Source organism: Myotis daubentonii, chromosome 12, assembly GCF_963259705.1.
Source record: "Myotis daubentonii chromosome 12, mMyoDau2.1, whole genome shotgun sequence".
NCBI lineage: Eukaryota > Metazoa > Chordata > Mammalia > Chiroptera > Vespertilionidae > Myotis > Myotis daubentonii.
The window spans coordinates 49,438,513-49,459,340 of record NC_081851.1 but is presented as its reverse complement, the minus strand read 5'-3'; the positions used below and the strand labels follow the sequence as shown (position 1 = coordinate 49,459,340).

Sequence of the window (20,828 nt, the reverse complement as noted above, 5' to 3'; positions counted from 1 at the left end):
TATAGAAAGAATTCTTGCAACTCATTAATAAAAACACAAATACTGCACACTCTCCCTCCCTAGCCTTTCTCCTCCCCCTCCCGCTCTTCTCCATCTTTCTCCCTTGTACTGTTACAGCTCAGGAAACTGAGTAAAAGGTAGATAGAGATAAGACTGGAGCCTAGATCTTTCGTCTCCCAGTTCAATACTCTTTCCATTCTATCATGGGGGAAAGTATAGCTGCATACATATAGAAGGTTCAGAGAGAAATGCTTACCCTTAAATTTATTCACTGTCCCAATGTTTAGAAGAATTCCTCTAGGACTTTTTGCTGCAAAACAAGCGGCCTTCTCATATTCACCAAGTGAGATTAATTCATTGAACCTACAGCCATTACATTTCATTATACATTATAAATAGTAAACAAAAAAGAAAACTGATTAGAAATCTCTAATATACACTAAACACAGTCTCATAGTAATACCGAAAAGCAATTCTAATAAATGATAACAAGATTCATTCACTCTATAAGAGGTTATTTCACTTCTTTCCCTAATATTCTATCATTTTTGTACCCTCAGAAAAAAACTCTCATCTGCCAGCTGACTGTGAACCTGATCCTGTACTTTATTCCTATACTACTTTATAGCAAGCCATAGAAAATAAACAGAATTTGAGGTGAAGTTACAATGAGCTCAGATTTTTTTCTCTTGTATCGTCTCCAGATTAAAGGGGATGTCAGGGGAAAGAAGGGCAAGCTGCTTAGAGGCTCACCTAGGGGAAATACAAAATGAACACAAAGGCTGCCAAGTTGAAGATCAATAGGTGCCCTTGGTATTCAGAATTTATGTTGCTCTGCAGATTCCCAATTAAATGTGAGATTAACACAAGAAGAAAAGATAATAGTTCCAATAACTTAAGCCTCTACTCCTCTTCCTAGGGCAAAATATCTTCAAATCAGGCCTTACCTCACAATTAATAAAACTATGGCAAACACCCATTTACACAGTGTTGCAAATGAATGTGGAATCCCAGAGGGGAAAAATATCAAAGTAATATTAAGTAAAATACATAAAACGTTTAACCTCAACAAGGTTTTTTCTCTCATATCTAGAGCTGGCAGATTTAGAGAAGCACACAGTGTAAGGAAATATAATGGGCTTTGGTGCCCCCCCACCCCCACAAAATAATCTTCACTCCTTATTTGTATCATATCAACATGCAAATCAACAGTTGAAAACTTTTTCACATATAAGATTAGGAACATTAAATATGTTCATTACATATGGACTTTATAGCCTATTAAGTAACCTCTTAAAGAATAAAGTCTTAAATTTCTTTAAGCCTCTAATTTACACTATAAATAATAACTTAAGTATTGGGCAAAAATATGCCAGCCAGTGAGGCTCAGTGGTTGAGCATTGACCCAGGAACCAAGAGGTCACCAGATTGATTCCCAGTCCAGGCACATGCTCAGGTTGTGGCCTCAACCCCCGGTCCCCCGTGGGGGGCATATGAAGGGATGTTCCTTTCTCATCGATGTTTCTATCTCTTTATCCTTCTCCCTTACCCTCTCCCTAAAAATTAATAAAAACATATTTAGGAAAATATTTTTAATATCAAGTTGATGATGAGGGAATGCAAGAAAAGTATAAATAAAACTTAAATCAACACTACAAACCACCTATATTCTCTGAAATATTTCCTAGACTACTAATCTAGTATTTTTTAAAATATATTTTTATTGATTTCAGAGAGGAAGGGAAAGGGAGAGAGAGATAGAAACTTCAATGATGAGAGAGAACCATTGATTGGCTGCTTCCTGCATGCCCCACACTGAGGATCAAGCCTGCAACCTGGGCATATGCCCTGACCAGGAATCGAACTGTGACCTCCTGGTTCATAGGTCAACGCTCAACCACTGAGCCACGCTGGCAGGGCCCAATCTAGTATTTTATCACAGAGAATTATCATTTAAAATTCTACCTTATTTTCTAATTGTCTATTAGAATTTTTACAAATTTTCAATGTCTAGACCATGCATGAAGAAATGAAACAGTTATTCCATTTCAATTTACAATGGCCCAATGTTATTTTATCCCATGCATATAACTGCTCAGATCATTGAAAAGACTATGACAACAAATAAATGGGAAGTACTAGGGTAAAATTTTAAAGATACAAAAGCTAGAGACTATAGCTCATCAAGATGCTAAATAAATGCTAAACATTTAATTAATTAATATTAAAGATGTATTTAATAATTATTTAAATACATATTAAATGATTGCAATATTATTTTAACAAGGAAAATCCAAGCTTTTAAAATATTTGCCTTTCAATGTAGGAAAGCAAAATTTCAGCTTCGTTTGCCTTGCCTGGATCATCTTCCAATAGCTCTTCAATAAAGCTTTGGTTACCTATAAATATCGAAAGATCCACCAGATGATATTTAAGGTTATACATTAATAGGAAAGATTAAGCATGCAGATATTTAATACAACCACTTAATGCTATAGTTTCTAATAGCATCAACCTCTTCTAAACTAAGTGCCTCCCTTTCCTTTTTTCTTATTTTAAGGTACATTTTCAGGTATTATATCTTTGGTTCACCAAGTCTACTCTTTACCAATTATCTGTCAGCTATTGAAGGATGAAGCCCATAGGATAACAGAGACCTAACCAAAATAAGTACATTTTTGCTTTCCTTAAACTCTATCTAGGAAAATTCCCACTCATTAGCTTTCTGTGCATTGGGGGAAGAAGTAATGTTTTCCATTATTTGTATTAATTAAATATATCAATAAACTACCATGTAAATCTTGGATTTGCTCAATTTGCTTCACGAAGTCTTCAAATGAACTGCTCTTATCAGATTTTACCCATGAAGTAAGTGCATATGAAATAATCTGCAGTCTTCGATGACTATAAAGATAAAAACATCAACAACAGACTGAATCTAAAATCAAAATGTAATATTAGAATAAACACATATAAAAGCTTCAAACTTTAAAAATAATCAACTTGCATACCGAAACTCTAATTCTTTGTTCAGACTTTGAGCTACATTTTGCCGTTTTACTATCACAATCATTTCCTCCTCTAAATCTGCCTTCCTCTGAAATGGGACATATTTTTTTGACATCAGTTGTTTAATTTCTGCATATTTATCTTCCAGATGTTTCAGGTATTTATTGAGAGCATCTAAATTGAAGGATTCTTCGAGAATCATGCCTATGGGAAAAGGGAACAAATCAAACCAGCCAAGACATGGGTGGGACTCTTGTGCAAAAATGTAAAATATGTCAGTGAGTTCTCTATGTCAGGAAATGACTAAGAAATGGTAGCATGAATTTGTCATTTACTGAACATAATTGGAATTAGCATACAATTTTTAAATGGCTAGCAGTTTTTAAACATACCAGTGAATATTCTAGAAAGACTTTAGCATCATTTGTTGTTGTTAATCCTCACCGGAGGATATTTTTCCATTGGTTTTTAGGGAGAGGGAGGGGGAGGGAAAGACAGAGAGAAACATCGATGTGAGAGAAACACATCAATTGGTTGCCTCTTGCACCTGCAGGAGCCCGAACCAAGGGCCCAGGCTGGGGAGGAGCCTGCAACCGAGGTAGGTGCCCTTGACCAGAATCAAACTCAGGACCCTTTGGTCCGCAGGCCAACATTCTATCCACTGAGCCAACCCAGCTAGGGCCACACTTTAGCATTTTAAGAAAGAATTTTTGAACGACCTCATCACCATACCCTGCAAACCCCTAAATATTACTGTTACTCAATAACACTAAGAGCTTCTGCCTAGCAACTCAGGATTTCTGACCAGTAATTTCTCTCTAACCAAGTCTTCCATTAACTATTCCTGCTAACCCCAGGGTAATGTTTATTCTCTGCAATGAAAAGCTTATAAATCCCAGCCATATCTGTCCTCTCTCCCTCTCAAATTGCCCCTTTTACTCATTATTCATCACACATACACGCACACGCACACACACGCATGCACATGCACACGCCAAATGATTTCCCTTCTCATTCAGGCTAATTGTTGCCTTTAAAGGTATATCTCAAAATTCTCTTCCAGAAACCCTTTTGGATTAATCCTACTCAATTTTGATCATTACCCTACCCTGAATTCTCTAGGCATTTAATCAATTTATCTGTTATTCTGTACTTATTCATATGTATCTTATTTATGTTTTGTTAGTTATAATTTTACATTTGAAAGGAAATCTAGCCCCTACCTCCACCTAACACAGGCTGACTGATCATTCAACCTCAGTTGAAATCCTCTGGTGTGGAATAGCTTATTATTTCAAGACATAGCTTCTTCCACTGAATCCAAATCCTACTTCCTAAAATTTCCACCTATTGATCCTGCTTTTGGGTAAACACTAGTTGACATCCATAAAAGTTTTGAATACAGTTATCTATTCTCAAAGCCGTCCTTGTCCCCAGGGTGAATATTTATAATTCCTCTATATTCATCATATAAAGCTCTCAGCTTCCTGAATTCCAGGAGACAGAATGCTACTTGCACTTCCCCAGATATACTTGTCCTCACTTTTGTCTCCTTTAGTTGTTCATTTACCCAGCAAAAAAAAGTTTCCTGAGCCTGTTTGAGAAAACCTCCCGATTAAATATTAGGGGGAAAAAAATCCAGGATACACTACAATTTCTCAAAATGTGGCTTAGCTGAAGATGAGGAACCAGTGCATGCTGACATAAATATGAATCAACAATATTCACAGAACCTAACACACGACAGTTTTTTCATGTATTATACCATGGGTTCTCAAATTCTAGAGTACATCAGACTAAACTGAGAACTTGTTAAACACTGATTGTTGGGCTCTTCCCCCACCTCACCCCAGTTCCATGCCCAGAATTCTGACACAGTAAGTCTGCACTGGGGTCAAAGAATTTGCATTTCTAACAGGTTCCCAGTTAATGCCGATATTGACCAGGAACCACAATTTAATATTCTGTATATAGTCCAGTCAGTCTGGAACTCTTTTAACCTTTTAGGGTTTTCTCATTCTCTTGTTTCTTTTTTTTGGGGGGGGGGGGTCTGAGGCTCATTTTATTTATTTTTTTAATTAAATCTTTATTGTTCAGATTATTACATTTGTTCCTCTTTTTTTCCCCCCATAACTCCCCTCCTTCCAGTTCCCACCCCACCCTCCGCCCTCACTCCCCACCCACTGTCCTCATCCATAGGTGCACGATTTTTGTCCAGTCTCTTCCCGCATCTCCCACACCCCTTTCCCCCCCAAGAATAGTCAGTCCATTCCCTTTCTATGTCCCTGATTCTATTATAATCAACAGTTCATTCTGTTCATCAGATTATTTATTCACTTGATTCTTAGATTCACTTGTTGATAGATGCATATTTGTTGTTCACAATTTGTTATCTTTACCTTTTTCTTCTTCTTCCTCTTCTTAAAGGATACCTTTCAGCATTTCATATAATACTGGTTTGGTGGTGATGAACTCCTTTAGCTTTTCCTTATCTGTGAAGCTATCTGACCTTTAGTTCTGAATGATAGCTTTGCTGGATAAAGTAATCTTGGTTGTAGGTTCTTGGTATTCATCACTTGGAATATTTCTTGCCACTCCCTTCTGGCCTGCAAAGTTTCTGTTGAGAAATCAGCTGACAGTCGTATGGGTATTCCCTTGTAGGTAACTGAGTTTCTTTCTCTTGATGCTTTTAAGATTCCCTCTTTGTCTTTTGCTCTTGGCATTTTAATTATGATGTGTCTTGGTGTGGTCCTCTTTGGATTCCTTTTGTTTGGGGTTCTCTGTGCTTCCTGGACTTGTAAGTCTATTTCTTTCACCAGGTAGGGGAAGTTTTCTGTCATGATTTCTTCAAATAGGTTTTCAATATCTTGCTCTCTCTCATCTTCTGGCACCCCTATAATTCAGATGTTGGACAGCTTGAAGCTGTCCCAGGGGCTCCTTACACTACCTTCGTATTTTTGGATTCTTTTTTCATTTTGCTTTTCTGGTTGGGTGTTTTTTGCTTTTTCGCATTTCAAATCTTTGACTTGATTCTTGCGATCCTCTAGTCTGCTGTTGGAACTCTGTATAATATTCTTTATTTCAGTCAGTGTATGCTTAATTTCTAGTTGGTCCTTTATCACAACATCGAGGGTCTCTCACTAGATTTCTTGAGGATCTCACTACATTTATCGGCAGTTCTAGAAAGTTCTTGAAAAACCTTAAAAGTGTGGTTTTGAACTCTATATCCAGTAGTTTGCTTGCCTCCATTTCTGTCATTTGTGTCCTGTTTCATTGTCTCGGCATTTTTTATGCTTCACTGTGTCGATAGAGTTGCTTTCTGTGCTAAGTGTCCTATAGGGCCCAGTGGCTCAGCCTCCCCAATTACCTGAGGTAGACACTATTGGTACACCCCCTTGTGGGCTTTGTGCACAGTCTTGTTGTAGTTAAGCCTTGATTGTTGTAGGTAACACTGGGAGGATTTGACCTCCAGGCCAATTGGCTGTGAGAATCAGCTGTGTCTAAGGTGGGAGAACTTCTGTGCTGAAGACACCCTTATGGGGCAAGACTTGCTTCAGTGGGGCTTTGGTGCTGGGTCTGCCCCCTGAGTGTGTCCCCTATGGATCTGCGGAGTTATAATTGGATGGTCCCACGCTGACCACTGGGTGCTCTGGCTCTTGGATCTAAGGAGGTGCTAATCTAGCCTCTGCCTGAGGCTACCCTGCAGAAGCCAGCTGTAAAGCAATGTAAGTAGCCCTGGGGCCTTGGGCAGCTGCAGTTTGTTAAGTAATTTTCAGATTACAAAGGGCCGGGCCGTTCATATGCAAAAGCCTCCGTGCACGGCTTGGGCGGGGCGGAGCCCCAGGGGATCAACTGGGCAGGCGGGCCAGTATGGCTGCTCTCAGTCCTGTCCTCAGAGGCCCCTGCAATCGCTGCGTGTGCCTCCGAGAGAAAGCTGCCCTTGAGTTCCGACCGATGCCAGATAGTCCCGTTTCTCCCATATGAGTCTGGGTCCCCAGAGACTCACCCGGAACTGGAGCTCAGAGCCTGTGCCTCCCTCCCAATTGAAAAAGGCAATCGTGCCCTCAGCCGCCAGCCCTCTCTGCATGCACCTCCGCACCTTTGTATTTTACTCCTGCACCACACCTCCTCTAAGTCTCAGTATGCTTTTCTCTTTCCTTCTAGTTGTAGAATTTCCACTCAGCCAGCCTTCCTGTGGTTCTGGATGATGTCCGTTCCGTCTTTTAGTTGTATTTTTGAAGTGGTTGTGTGAGGCAGCAATCTCCGGTGTTTACCTATGCCACCATCTTGGTTTTTTTCCTGAGGCTCATTTTAATAAATTAAGAAGTGCATGTTGAACAGAGCCACCTCTGAAAGCCATTGGTGATAGATTAGGAAGATGGGAGAAAGCAAAGTGGGGAAACTTCTGGGATTGGGTGAAAAGTAAAATGTCATTCTCTTGTTTTTATCTAGAGTCCTGGCTAAAGTTGTTTGTAAAGGATGGATAAAGTCCTGTTGTACTCGGAAGATCTATACATGGCACATACATATTAACTTGTGTAATAGGTAATTAGAATTTCTTTCAAATATTTTACACAAAATATAGTACCTGGAATAGGTTTTGAAGGATCTTTGAAGAAAGGAAAATGTTTTAGTTCTTCCACATCATACTCTGCCCTAAGTTGTTTTATTTTGTCTATTTGCAATTGAATATTTGAGGAATTATTTTCAATAACCTTCATTCTGGAAAACAAAAAGGCATTCTTATGTTACTTTCAACTAACTTAATTATTTAATCATAAGATTTCTAATAAAACAGGTTAAATCATTATTTTATTTTGCCTAATTGTCATTTTGAACCATTATGGATTTAGGTGGAAGTTTACAAAACAGTGCCCCATAAAAAGTTTACTAACCTCATAGTGAGGAACAATTTTCTTTCAGAGCAGCAATACTATGACTCACAACCTTATTGGAAATTTGTAATGTTAAACATAATAGTCTGGCCACAAAGCACTATCTATTCCCTTTAGTTGAAAATTACCTTTGCATTGAAAATTCATTTTCCAAAGTAATTATCCATTTCTTAGGGCTGTCATAGCAAATTACCACAAAGTTGGTGGCTTAAAACAACAGACATTTATTTTCTCTCCATTCTGGAGACCAGCAAAATCAGTATCCCTGGGCCAAAACCAGAGTGCTGTCGGGACCGTGCTTCCTCTAGACCAGCTAGGGGAGACTCTGCTGCTGGCCTTTTCCAGCTGCCTTCGTGGCTGCATCACTTCAATCTCTGGCTTCCTGGTCGCATTCCCTTCTCCCCTTGTCTTTGTCAACACTTCCTCTGCCCTTCTCTTATAAGGACACTTGTGATTGAGATTAGGAAATTTGTGACACTTGTAAACCCACCTGGATAATCCGAGATAATCTCCCTATTTCCAGATCTTTAATGTAATCACATCTGCAAAGACCCCTTTCCCAAATAAAGTAACATTTCCAGGTTCTCAGGATGAGGACCTGCTATCTTCGGGAGCCATTATTCAGCCTACTGTAGTAATTCTGATCCTAGAGCTGGAGGAATGAAAGCACTCCTCTGAGAGAAAACTGAGTTCCTCCTGCAATGGGGATCTTAAAGACCAAGAAGAAGATATAAACTTCTTTCAAGCATTATTTGAAGTTTACTTCCTAATTTATCATTGATATGTGGCCCAGGGAGAAAATAACAGATTAAAATAAATTAGATACATAAATGTCACAATGGTTTTGGCAAATTAATAACAAGTTTGTCAGTAGATAAGGGCTGTCTGCATCTGGTTATTACAGAGCTCTTGGTAAGTACAGATTGCTTGGAACAAGAGCTTACAGTATTTATGAAAGAGGGACTGTGAAAATAAAAGTTCTTTTGGCTTTCATCCAAATAAACTTATGCTTGTGAAAGAAAGCAATGTTAAAATTGACTCTCTGCACTGGCTGGTATGGCTTAGTTGGTTGGAGCGTTATCCATGTACCAGAAGGTGGTGGGGTTGATTCCCGGTCAGGGCACACACCCAGGTTGTGGGTTCAAGCCCAAGTCAGAGTGGGGTGCGTATGGGAGGCAACTGGTCCATGTTTGTTTCTTGCATGGATGTCTGTCTCTCCCTCTCTCCTTTCTTCCTTTCTCTGAGATTAAAAAAAAAAAAAAAAGTCAACAGTCTTTCAAAAGAATTGAAAGCAGGGACTCGAAGAGAATGAATGTTCTTAGTGACACTATTCACAACAGCCAAAGGTGGAAACAACCCAACTATTCATCAATAGATAAGTAAACAAAATATGGTATATACATACAACTGAGTATTATTCAGCCAGAAAATGGAATGAAGTCCCAATATATGCCACAACACATTGAGAAGTATCTAATTATTGTCGCTTTCTATAGCCACTTTACAATCTCTTTATCATTGACAATTTCACTACAATAAACCTCGCTGAAGATTATTTACTTGGGATTCTTTGGGCCTCATATCTGTGAATTGCTATCTTTCACCAGTTCTGGAAAATTCTTTGCCTTTATATCTTCAAATATTGTCCCTATACCATATTATCTCCTTAGAGTTTTGATTAAACATAATATGGCTTTTTCATAGCTTTTTAAATAATAGCTTTATTTAGATAGAGTTCATATACCTTAAAATTAACCCCTGTAAGGTGTACAATTCAGTGGATTTTGGTATATTCAGAGTTGTGCAACCACTACCATTTCTAGTTCCAGAACGTTTCATCCAGAACAAGCCCTGTTCCCATCAGCAGTCTGCTGAGCAGAAAGTAAGCTTCCATGCAACCCCAAGGCTGGGACAGTTCACCTTTGGTTCATGCTACAAGGTTATAGCCCTTTATTCTCCCAGCTTTACACGGGGAGGATTTCCCAGAAGATTGAACCCCTTGGGCAGCAGTTCCGAGGCTCTGTCTTTTGTCCCAGCGCCACACTAAAAACTGAAGCTTATGATCACTACTTTAATAAATGCTCTCAGGGCCATAGAATCATTTGTGCTCCTTTTATCTTTTGTCTTCTGATTTTGCCCTGATGATCTCTTACTATCTTGTCGGCTTCCTGTTGCTTTTGGTAAGATTTTTAAAAATTACTTTATGCAGCATTTTTCCCCAATAGAAGATCCACATCTAGCCAGCCATATTGCCACGTCAAACTTTGCATAATTTCCCAAGTTGCTTGAAATTATCTATAAAAATAATGTGCCCATCATTTTCCAAATGGAAGAAACATTGGAAATATGAGACTATGCAACAAGAGTGGGCATCTTATCCTCTCCTAGTAGGCTACTTACCTTTGTGCATACAGAATTAAGTGCTCTAATTCAGATGGTAATCATGAAATTGTACTATCAAATCTTCCATGCAGGCAATTACCGGAAGCAACTAACTGCATCCCTCATTTTGTGATACTACAACGTGCCTCAATGATCCTGATATAAAATTCTCAAACAAGAGTTTTAAGTAAAAAATAGTTACTTCAAGTTGGTAGGAAGGGGAACATGGAAACATGACTTTAAAATAAAATAACAAAAAAGACTGATAACCACTGGTTATAGTTACACTAGTTAGTTAATATAACCAAGTAACACTGATCACCTTTTGGGCTACTTGCTAATATACTTACTTTGCTTCAAGTTGGATTATTCTTTTCCTGTGGTACACGAATGTTGTGGGCTCTGCTGCAAAAACTTTAAGTCTTCCATGAAGATAAAATGCAATTCTTTGGTCTCTTTTTATTGTATCAATGATGGCATCATATTCTTTTTTGATTGAAGTAAGAATGGATTTGTATGCAGTGACATATTCTATTACCTGAAATATGATTTTTCTGCCTATAGTTTTGAATTTTTTTCTGGTACACCATGGATCAAAAGCCTTTCAAAGAGCATTATAGATTATTTTTTAAATAAAACATGATGAGGAATTAGAAGTCTTAAATATTACTGGGTATTAAAGAATATTTCCTGAATATGTGCTCTTTGTAAATTACAGTCCTGTGAGCTTAAATATGAGAGAAAAAATATCATATTTTTCTCTACTTGGTATGAACACATACATTATATAGTATCAGTTAAAACCAATACCAGGCCTAATACTGCATTCCTATTCCGAGGATATCAAGTAAAATGGTAGGAAATCCCTCATCACTATCTACTCATGGCTTCCAATGGTGTGAAAGTACAGAATATCTTTGGAAGGATAAAGGATAACAGAAGAAAATAGAAAACAGTGGATGCCTGGAGAAAAGGAAAGGGAAAGAGAACAAGCTGACCTTTAGTTGTATACTTTTCTTTATTGGTTTTATTTATTTATTTATTTGCTAATCTTGTGTATACAATACCCATGCAAAAACAAATAAACATTTAAAATAATTTAAAATTTACAGTTTTCAAATTGTGCTCACAAGGATTTCAGAAGGGACTCATATATAAAGAGAACAGAGGTGATCAATCCATAATTTTCTCTGAAAACCACAATTATGCATTCTACTCCTGCCACATCTCTAGTCTCTGGTATCCCCTACTAGTTCTCTGTTAGCTAGATAATATCTAGAAAAAATTATCCAGGAAGACATCTGGTCTCTCAAGAAATGGTATGAGATTAATTCATCAATGACAAGTACCAGGAGAGGATATCTGAGTGGGAGATACTGGGCGTCTTTTTTACATGACTATACTACCTATCAACCCAATTAGGAGGACTGCCACCCAAGAACCCATAATAAAATAGAAGCCATGATTCTGTGGTCTTTCAAATTAAGCACCCTGCTGTTCCTGGCCATCGTCCACTCCACACACCTATGGGGTGTGCTACAACAATCCAAGACAACTTGGATGCATTACTGGATAGAAAATAGACTTGTAGTGATACACTGATTAGCTCCCATATCTGTCTGCTAGAAGAAATAGATATCAGGAGAACACTCATAGGAACTTTGGAGAATGCATACTAGTAGATATTGCATTAAAAGAAAGAAGACAGACTGGCAGGCCACAGGTAGAATAGTTTTGCTTGACCCACAAAATATTAGTAAATTTTGTAATTAGTAAAATTTAGTAAATTTCACCTGAAAACCATATTTCCAGCTTCTCTTGAAAACTATGAAAAATCTACATACTTGGAACCACCATTCCTCAATGGCAACAAACAGCAAGAGCTTTAGACTGAATTCTTCATTTTAGACTGATTCTTCATTTTATCAGTCTCCATGATTCCTCGTTCTCTTACAGCCTCATGCCCTAGCTGGTTTGGCCCAGTAGATAGAGCGCTGGTCTGTGGAATGAAGGGTCCCAGGTTCGATTCTGGTCAAGGGCACATGCCTGGGTTTCGGGCTCGATCCCCAGCAGGGGGCATTCAGGTGGCAGCTGATCAATGATTCTCTCCCATCATTGATGTTTCTCTCGCTCCCTCTCCCTTCCTCTCTGAAATCAATCAAAATATATTTAAAAACAAAAAGAAAAATGGGTATTGCTAAAACCTTGCAAAACAAAATCAAATGTTATATAAGCCACAGCATTTTCTAATCTCATCTCCATATTTCCAATGTTCAGTCTAGTCCAGGGGTGGACAAACTTTTTGACTCGAGGGCCACAATGGGTTCTTAAACTGGACCGGAGGGCCGGAACAAAAGCATGGATGGAGTGTTTGTGTGAACTAATATAAATTCAAAGCAAACATCATTACATAAAAGGGTACAGTCTTTTTTTTTTTTTTTTTTTTTAGTTTTATTCATTTCAAACAGGCCGGATCCAGCCCACGGGCCGTAGTTTGCCCACGGCTGGTCTAGTCAAACCCCCTGTTTACTGTGCCTATCTACCTAGACCTCTAATCTACAAGGGACCTCAATTCAATATGCTAGGTCAGCAATTTCAACAGGTGTGCCACAAGAATTTTTAAAACATGCAATACTGACCTCTTTCCCTCAAAAAAAAAAAAAAAGACAGCACCCAACACAATAGGCATCCAGTGTGAATAAGTCAAAATTATACCTTTTTTGTTGTTGTTAGATCAGCAAAAAATACATTATTTGGTGTGCTGCAGAATTTTAGTAATTACTTTATGTGTGCTGTGAGATGAGAAAAGTTGAAAATCACTGTGGTAGATCAAATCTAGACCAAGACTTTAATGATACCACACATAAACCCAAAACAAGGTTCCTGCTTACAGCCCAATCCCTCACAAATCAGTTAACACTTTCAGATGGAGGGTCAAAATGTTAGAGGGCACTGCTAGGTGTTGCTCAAAAACTGATAAAAATGTTAAAACTGATAACTTGCACTTAAGCCCAAACAGTTGAAACATTCATCAACTGTCTACCAATAAGTGCAGTATTGCATTTTCTCCCTTCTCCCCTTTCTAACAAAAGAGATGAACTTTTCAAAACTGATAGATGTAGTTAAACAAGCAGTGGTGTTACTAAAACAGGAGTATTAGTCATCAAGAAAGACCATTTCTGCCTGGCCAGCAGAGCTCAGAGGTTTGAGCGCCGACCTGTGAACCAGGAGGTCACGGTTCAATTCCCGATCGGGGCACATGCCTGGGTTTTGGGCTCAATCTGTGTGAGGTGTGCAGAAGGCAGCTGATCAATGATTCACTCTCATTATTGATGATTCTATCTCTCCCTCTCCCTTCCTCTCTAAAAGCAATACAAATATTAAAAAAGAAAAGAAAAGAAAGAACATTTCTTCCCCATGAAAATCCATTGTCTTAAAAGCATTGATACCTTATCAAAAACGTTTCGATATATGATGTAATATTCATCAGCAGGTCCTTCCTCATTGCAGCCCACTCTTTTAGTTTCTGTAATTATGTATCTTTGCATACTTTCCAAAAATTCCTTATCACATCTACTAATGATAGGAGGGATAATTGTATGTTTATTTATTCCTTGAACCGACATGGTATAATCTGCAATACTTATTCAACAGAGAAAAGTTAACTCTTGACTTGCTTTTGCAACAAAGCCAAAACTTTTGATAGGCCTGAAAGAAAAAAAGACCATCAATTAATTTAAAGCTTAAAATAAATTGTCAAATATTCATCTAAAGCAAATGTAAAAAAAATGTGCCATGGATCTGAGATAAACAATTAAAACCAGTCAATAGGAGCTCTTTTCTTATTAACCGAGCATGTACAGGGTATTCCCCAAAATGTATACGTATACACTTTGAATGATTATAAAGTCAGCTTTCATTTTCAGAATTTAAAAGAATTTACAGAAATAATTTTTTTGTCAACATCTGTTTTCAAACTCGTGACCATTCTGGTCCAGGCACTGCTAGTAACACAATGCAATGGAATCGCAAACATCAAGAATCATTTCCTGCCGAAACCGGTTTGGCTCAGTGGATAGAGCGTCAGCTTGTGGACTGAAAGGTCCCAGGTTCGATTCCGGTCAAGGGCATGTACCTAGGTTGCGGGCACATCCCCAGTAGGAGATGTGCAGGAGGCAGCTGGTCGATGTTTCTCTCTCATCGATGTTTCTAACTCTCTATCTCTCTTCCTTCCTCTCTGTAAAAAATCAATAAAATATATTAAAAAAAAAAAGAATCATTTCCTTCAGTATTTATGTGCCCACAATTCATTGACTGTTGCTGGTTTTGTACCATAAACCTTATCTTTTAGGTATTCCCATAAAAAAAATCTACTGGTAGAGCAGAGAAGGCAGTGAGACAGAGATGGGCACAATGGGCTATAAAATATAAAAGCCCAGAGGAGCATCTCACTGGGAGAGAGCAGGAAAACATCAAACATCAGGGACAACATCTAAAGGAATCACAACTAGGGCAATGCTTAAGTTATGCCATATTTATTTATTCAATAAATATTTAGGCCCTGCCAGCATGGCTCAGTGGTTGAGCATCAACCTATGAACCAGGAGGTCACGGTTTGATTCCAGGTCAGGGCACCCGCCCGGGTTGTGGGCTTAATCCCCAGTATGGGGCATGCAGGAGGCAGCTGATCAGTGATTCTTTCTCTCATCATTGGTGTTTCTAATCTCTCTCCCTTTCTCTCTGAAATCAATAAAAATATGTTAAAAAAATATTTAGGGGCACTTTCTGTGTGTCTGCCACTATCTTAGACGCTAGAGAAAGAACATTGAACAAAACAAAGCTTTTAACCTCCCAGAAGTTATGTTCAAGTAGAAAGAGAGACAACACAAAGTAAAAACATAGCCTGACAAATAGGGATAAGTCATATGGGGGAAAAATGAAACTGGGAATGAGAGAGTTAGGAGGGTGGGCGGGTGCAATTTTATATAAAGCATTAAGTTAGGAAAAGAGGAAAGTCCTCACTGATAAGTGGCATTTCAGAAATCTGACAAAAGCAGGACATGTAGATTCCTGGGAAAGAGTGGTTGAGGCAGAGAGAGCAGCAAGCCCAAAGGCCTCAAGGCAGTAAGCGAGTCTGAGGAAGAGCAAGGCCAGTGGGGCCGGAAGAGAATGAGAAAGGCAGAGAAGACAGAGATGAGGTCAGAGCTGCAGCAGCCAGATCAAGCACAGGGCCTGGAAGGCAGGACCACTACCTGCACATGGGCACCCTTGTGCAGCTTAGAAAAAGGTGCCCTTTCTCTGGACCAGTGGTTCTCAACCTTCCTAATGCCCCGACCCTTTAATACAGTTCCTCACGTTGTGGTGGCCCCCAATTTCATCGTTACAAATTGAACGTAATTAAAGCATAGTGATGAATCACAAAAGCAATATGTAATTATGTATGTGTTTTCCGATGGTCTTAGGCGACCCACCCCTGTGAAAGGGTCGTTCGACCCCCAGGTTGAGAACCGCTGCGTCTGGACAGATTTGGCAAGAGGAATGGAGGCTCCAGTCACCCCAGTGCTGGAGCAGCAGCCTCACTTACAGGAACTTAGGCTTAATTCTGAGTGAGATGGGAAGCCATTGGAGGACTGTGGGCAAGAGTGTCAGCTGCCTTACACATTTTTAAAGAATTGCTCTTGCTGCTTTGTGAAGACAAGGGCCAAAGCCTGAAGAACTGCTGGGAGGCTACTGCAACCATCGGGGAGAAAGAATGGTGGCTTGAATCAGAATGGTAACAGTGGCAGTGGGGAGAAGTGTTCTGCATATAGACTAGTATTTAAAAACAAAGCCAAGAGGACTTGCTGAAGGGATTAGATGTAGGTATGAGAGAGCAAAGATGACCGTAAAGTTTGTGGCCTTATATATTAGAAAGATGGGAACTGCCATTTATGGAGATGCGAAGAGCAATTTCATGAGATCAGGAGTCTGGGGCTTGCCCACTGGAGATGTTGAATAAACAGCAGGCCATGTGAAGCTGGAGTGTAGGTGGGCAACCTGAATGAGAGGTAAGTTTATAAGCCATTTGCATAATAAATGGTATTCAAAAGTTATGAGACAGAATGAAAATGACCTGGGAAATGTAAACAAAGCCAGAGCAGAGGTCCAAGGACCAATCCTGGGGAGATACTCCAAAGTTTAGAGGTCTGGTAGCTCCGGGGGAAGCAGCAAAAGAGCCTCTAAAAGGGTGTCCAGAGGTAGGAGTGAGAGGGGTGTCCTGGAAGTCAGGCGAAGACCGTGTTTCAAAGGAGAGAGTGATCAACTGTGTCAAATGCTGCTGACAGATCCTATAAGATCAACTGACTACTGAATTTAGCAACAGGTGATTGGTGACCACAAAAGCTATTGCAGTAGAATGGTGGGTACAAAAGCCTGAAAGGAGTGGGTACAGTCAAGGAAAGGGGCAGCTTTGGAGGCAGTGAGTGTAGACGGCTCTTGCACGGAGGTCTGTTGTAAAGGTGGAGCCTAGTTGGAGGCACCTGGGACAAGGAATGTTCCCGGGAGAAGTGGATTCCTCATTAGAGCCACAGCGTGAGCGCGCCCGTGTCAGGAGCTTCAATTCGCGCGACAGGATAAAGCAAGTGATGCGTTTGGCAGGTTAGGATGTAAGGGAGCTGGAGGCCCAATATCAGAGGAAGGGATTTGGATCTCATTATGAAGGTGAAATAGAATAATGACCTAACCTACTTTTTAGAATACTATTTGGAGACAAGAGTGAAGGTGGGTTAGAAAAGGAGAAGGACTAGAGGCAGGTTAGAAGCCAGTAGTGAAAACTTCCAGGAGATTAAGGAGGGCTTGAATTCGGGGGTGGGCATACAGGGGGCAGGCACAGGGATAAAAACAGGAGGGCATCAGGAGGGGGCCCTGAAGGAGTCCGTGGTTTGTGCAGCGGAGGAAGGCGGGTAAGGACGCAACTCCCGGCTGATTCCCGCCTGCCGGGCGCTCCCACACACACTCCAGGCTTCCTCTCGGGAGCTTCGCCAACGTACAGATTGGGAAATTCTACAACTTAATAGCCATCCCGCAGATTTCTTTCCCGTATCGGTTCATTTTAACATTTGAAAACCGGGCCTGAGATTTGCAACATATTAAACTGTCTCACACGGCAAACCAGGCTCAGAACTTTCCTTACACCAGCAGAGACTTGGGGGCTGAAGGCGGAGGGACTACAGGGCAAAAAAGAAAAAAAAAAGGATGAACCCGAGCTTTGGAAGATATCACCTATTTCTCAGGTTGCCTGGAGTTGGCCACAGAACTCCTTCCCTTGCAGGCCCGGGGAGCAGCGGTGGAAGATGGCTTGATCCTCCGCTCCTTACCGCCTCCGTGAGGAGGTGAACGCTACCTCCTTTCCTACCCGCCCCCAGCCTCTTGCCCTTTCCTCCTAGTCATTTCCGACCCGTTTCCACCTCCCCTGAAAGCATTACTTCGCTCCGCCCTTCCTCCCTCCTCACCTTACTCCCTTTCTCCAAAAACCCCAGCTCCAGTGCGTGGAGTTAGTTAACTACGGCACGCGGGGGGGTGGAACTGCATCCTGGGACAAGTAGTCTCAGCCCAAAGAAAGCAGTGGAAACTACAACTCCCAGAAGACACTTCCGTTTCCTCCTCTTCCTCCATGAGGCCCCCTCAATCCCACCCCCTTTTTAAGACCCTCTTAGCCACGTCCCCTATAGGAGACAAGCCTTTTAAAGACATTTTAAATTGTTTAAACCTACTATCTCTAGAGCATTCTGGAGGTTAAAGTGAGAAATAAGCCCGGCCTAGAACGAGAAGAAATGAGGTCCACGAGCTAGTCTGGCATGTGGCTAGACAGCCGCGGTGATAGCAGTCAGGCATTTGGTGTGGTCGCCTAAGAGGTGGGGCCTGCGGCGGCGGCGGCCCCGAGAACCGTGTGGGCCTGCGCGGCGTCCTTCCTTTCCGATCCGCCATCTGCGGTGAGTGTGTGCTTCTCGTCGGCTCCCTAGCCGGCGGCCTACCGGCCTTCCCCTCTTGTGTCCCCAGGCGTAACCCGTCTCTTCCTTCTCCTCCCCCTCAGGTGGAGTCGCCGCCAAGATGCAGATTTTCGTGAAAACCCTCACGGGGAAGACCATCACTCTCGAGGTGCGGGCCAGGTGGCGTGAGGGAGCCGAGGCCGAGGAAGGCCCGGAGCTGGATCTTGAGAGCGTGTTTCTGAGTCCGGGTTCTGAAACCTGACCCTGAATTGAGAGCCGTTTGCCGAGCAGGGCAGGGTTCCGGGCCGCCTTTGCGCGTCTAAAGGCTCGGCCCTCACCTCGGTGGCGCCGGCCCGCGACCCAGGCGGGGGTCCCGGCAGGGGCGGGAGGCGCTCCGGGCGGGCCCAGCACGTGTGGCGCCGCCGCCGCCGCCCCCGCCCCGCGGGGCTGAGAAGTGCTCGCCGGATGCGGTCCTGGGGGCTGGCCTGTCCGCCGCGTGAGGGACCAGCTCTTTCGGAGGCTGCAGCCCCCCCGCCCCGCTCGGCTCACTCGAATGGGGCGTTTGTTCTTGTTTCTTCCTGTCTTACCATTACCTTTGCATTTTAAAACTCTTAGGTTGAACCCTCGGATACGATAGAAAATGTCAAGGCCAAGATCCAGGATAAGGAAGGCAAGTCCTATTTTCTAGTTTAGAAACCGTAACCTCCGGCGCTGGGTGGGGAGGGTCAGGGGTCAGGGGGGAGTCAGTGAAACCGTGTGAAATGACGGGGGACGAACGTTTCTGAGCAGGGAACCGAGCTGCAGTGCAGTCCGCTGCATGTGCATTTGGCCGAGCCGGTTTCCTCTGCAAATGAAGGTGATGGTAGCGTGTGCATGTTGAGTCCCGCCGGCGATCACATGAGGTCCCATAGCGAACCCTGAAGCCAGGCTGCGTGGCCGGCAGTGAGAGCTCAGGGCTGCCGGTGCCATTGACTCGGGATGATTACCTCGTGAGTCTTGAGCAGAGGCTGGTGCTGCCGTGACCTAATTGGTTGGTGTTTTGTTTCCAATAGGAATTCCTCCTGATCAGCAAAGGCTGATCTTTGCTGGCAAGCAACTGGAAGACGGGCGCACTTTGTCTGACTACAACATTCAAAAGGTCTGTCAGGAAGAGCGGCCCTTTGAGTATAAGTCTTAACATTTCTGACACCTGATGCTAAGACTAGCTTTCGATTACTCAGCTTTCCCAGGCCGCTCCTGCGTGAACGTTCGGGAAGCACTGCTCTAGGTTCCCAGGCCTGGGTTTGCAGGTCGGGTCCCCTGGAGTAAGCTGGTGCTTGAATCTCCCTGTGCACTAGCTGAGAGTCAGGCTCTCCCCCCAAGGCTCCCTCCTCCGTGCGCCTCCTGTTGCATCTCATTAGAGGATGCGTGGAGCTGGCTTCCCATGGTGGAGCATGAGCACGAATGTGATTGTTTTTAAAGCTTGCTTCGTGCTGCTGCCTTAACAGGAGTCCACGCTTCATCTTGTGTTGAGACTTCGGGGTGGTGCCAAGAAAAGGAAGAAGAAGTCGTACACCACTCCCAAGAAGAACAAGCATAAGAGAAAGAAGGTCAAGCTGGCTGTCCTGAAGTACTACAAAGTGAGCCGATTAAGTTTTTGCCTATAGGTTAATAAATTGTGTTTGTATCTCGGGTTTCAAACTCCTAGTATAAAATTTTTCCTGTTTAATACTTGAACTTTAGATCATGGGGATCAGCTTTAGCTGCTTGTTCCAAAGGAGGGTTTTGGTTTTGAAGTCCGATGTGGGTTCAGGTTTAGCTTAGTCTGTCTCTTGCAGGGTTTGACTTGAATGAGCTCTGAACTTGTTTGGTGTAGTAATTACTGGTGAGGGTTTGGTATGCTTTGGGTTCGTAAGTACTAAAAACTACCATTGTGTGACTAAAAGAATGTATTTTGATTCACTTAAAATAGACTTCAGAATACGTTGTAAAATTATCTTAACAGCAGGTTTGTGCTTTTTAGGTGGATGAGAATGGCAAAATCAGTCGCCTTCGTCGGGAGTGCCCTTCAGATGAATGTGGTGCTGGAGTTTTTATGGCCAGCCACTTTGACAGACATTATTGTGGCAAATGTTGTCTGACCTATTGCTTCAACAAACCAGAAGACAAGTAATTGTATTTGGGTTAATAAAAGACATGAACTAACATTTGATTGTTGAATCTTATTCCAGTGAATTTTTTTAAGCATCAAAAGTTGATGGATCAAATTGATAAACTATACTTTGGCAGAAGAATTCCATTATATTTAACTAGAGGCCCAGGTGGGGGGGGTCCCTCAGCGTGGCCTGCACCTCTCCGATCCGGGACCACGGGCTCCTAACTGCCCTACACTGCCAGCCTGATCACCCCTAACCGCCTCAGCCCCCGCCACCATGGCTTTGTCCAAATGGATGTCTAGAAGATGTCAGGTATCAGCTCTCTAGATAATAAACCAGTTTGTGTTTGTCAGTTTTTCTTTTTTACCATAGTACTGTGACCAGATAATTTGGGGGGTGCTGCCTTGTGCATCTTTGGCTTCAATCCATTTGATTCCAGT

The 20,828-nt window shown here is 41.8% G+C and overlaps 2 protein-coding genes and 1 non-coding gene across 7 annotated transcripts in view; 1 reads left to right on the top strand and 2 right to left on the bottom strand.

Moving 5' to 3' along the window:
- The window catches only part of CLHC1 (clathrin heavy chain linker domain containing 1), a 30,132-nt gene extending 12,276 nt beyond the window's left edge, over positions 1–17,856 (bottom strand). The window contains exons 1-8 of one of the 5 annotated variants that reach the window (XM_059659803.1): positions 17,777–17,856; positions 13,736–13,994; positions 10,637–10,824; positions 7,598–7,731; positions 3,012–3,213; positions 2,792–2,904; positions 2,315–2,399; positions 257–363 (exon numbers count right to left, since the gene is read on the bottom strand). In XM_059659803.1, the coding sequence (XP_059515786.1) occupies positions 257–363; positions 2,315–2,399; positions 2,792–2,904; positions 3,012–3,213; positions 7,598–7,731; positions 10,637–10,824; positions 13,736–13,912 (1,006 nt within the window). In that variant the 5' untranslated portion in view covers positions 13,913–13,994; positions 17,777–17,856. The other 4 variants (XM_059659802.1, XM_059659804.1, XM_059659806.1 and 1 more) reach the window with 4 other exon arrangements.
- LOC132214094 (small nucleolar RNA SNORA20) lies at positions 2,005–2,136 on the bottom strand. The gene has a single exon (XR_009448189.1). It is a non-coding gene; the product is annotated as a small nucleolar RNA SNORA20 (small nucleolar RNA).
- A 342-nt stretch (positions 17,857–18,198) lies between the features above and the next one.
- Positions 18,199–20,439, top strand: RPS27A (ribosomal protein S27a). The gene is made up of 6 exons (XM_059659807.1): positions 18,199–18,256; positions 18,358–18,422; positions 18,869–18,923; positions 19,306–19,391; positions 19,741–19,872; positions 20,256–20,439. The coding sequence occupies exons 2-6, from the start codon at positions 18,375–18,377 to the stop codon at positions 20,403–20,405; spliced, it is 471 nt and encodes a 156-aa protein (XP_059515790.1). The 5' UTR covers positions 18,199–18,256; positions 18,358–18,374; the 3' UTR covers positions 20,406–20,439.
- The last annotated feature ends 389 nt before the right edge of the window (positions 20,440–20,828 follow it).

Excerpts from the sequence above, each read along its gene's own strand:
- RPS27A (XM_059659807.1), top strand. The coding sequence starts at position 18,375 with ATGCAGATTTTCGTGAAAACCCTCACGGGGAAGACCATCACTCTCGAG. Across the intron at positions 18,423-18,868 it reads GGAAGACCATCACTCTCGAG|GTTGAACCCTCGGATACGAT; the intron begins GTGCGGGCCAGG and ends TAAAACTCTTAG. Across the intron at positions 19,873-20,255 it reads CTGTCCTGAAGTACTACAAA|GTGGATGAGAATGGCAAAAT; the intron begins GTGAGCCGATTA and ends TGTGCTTTTTAG.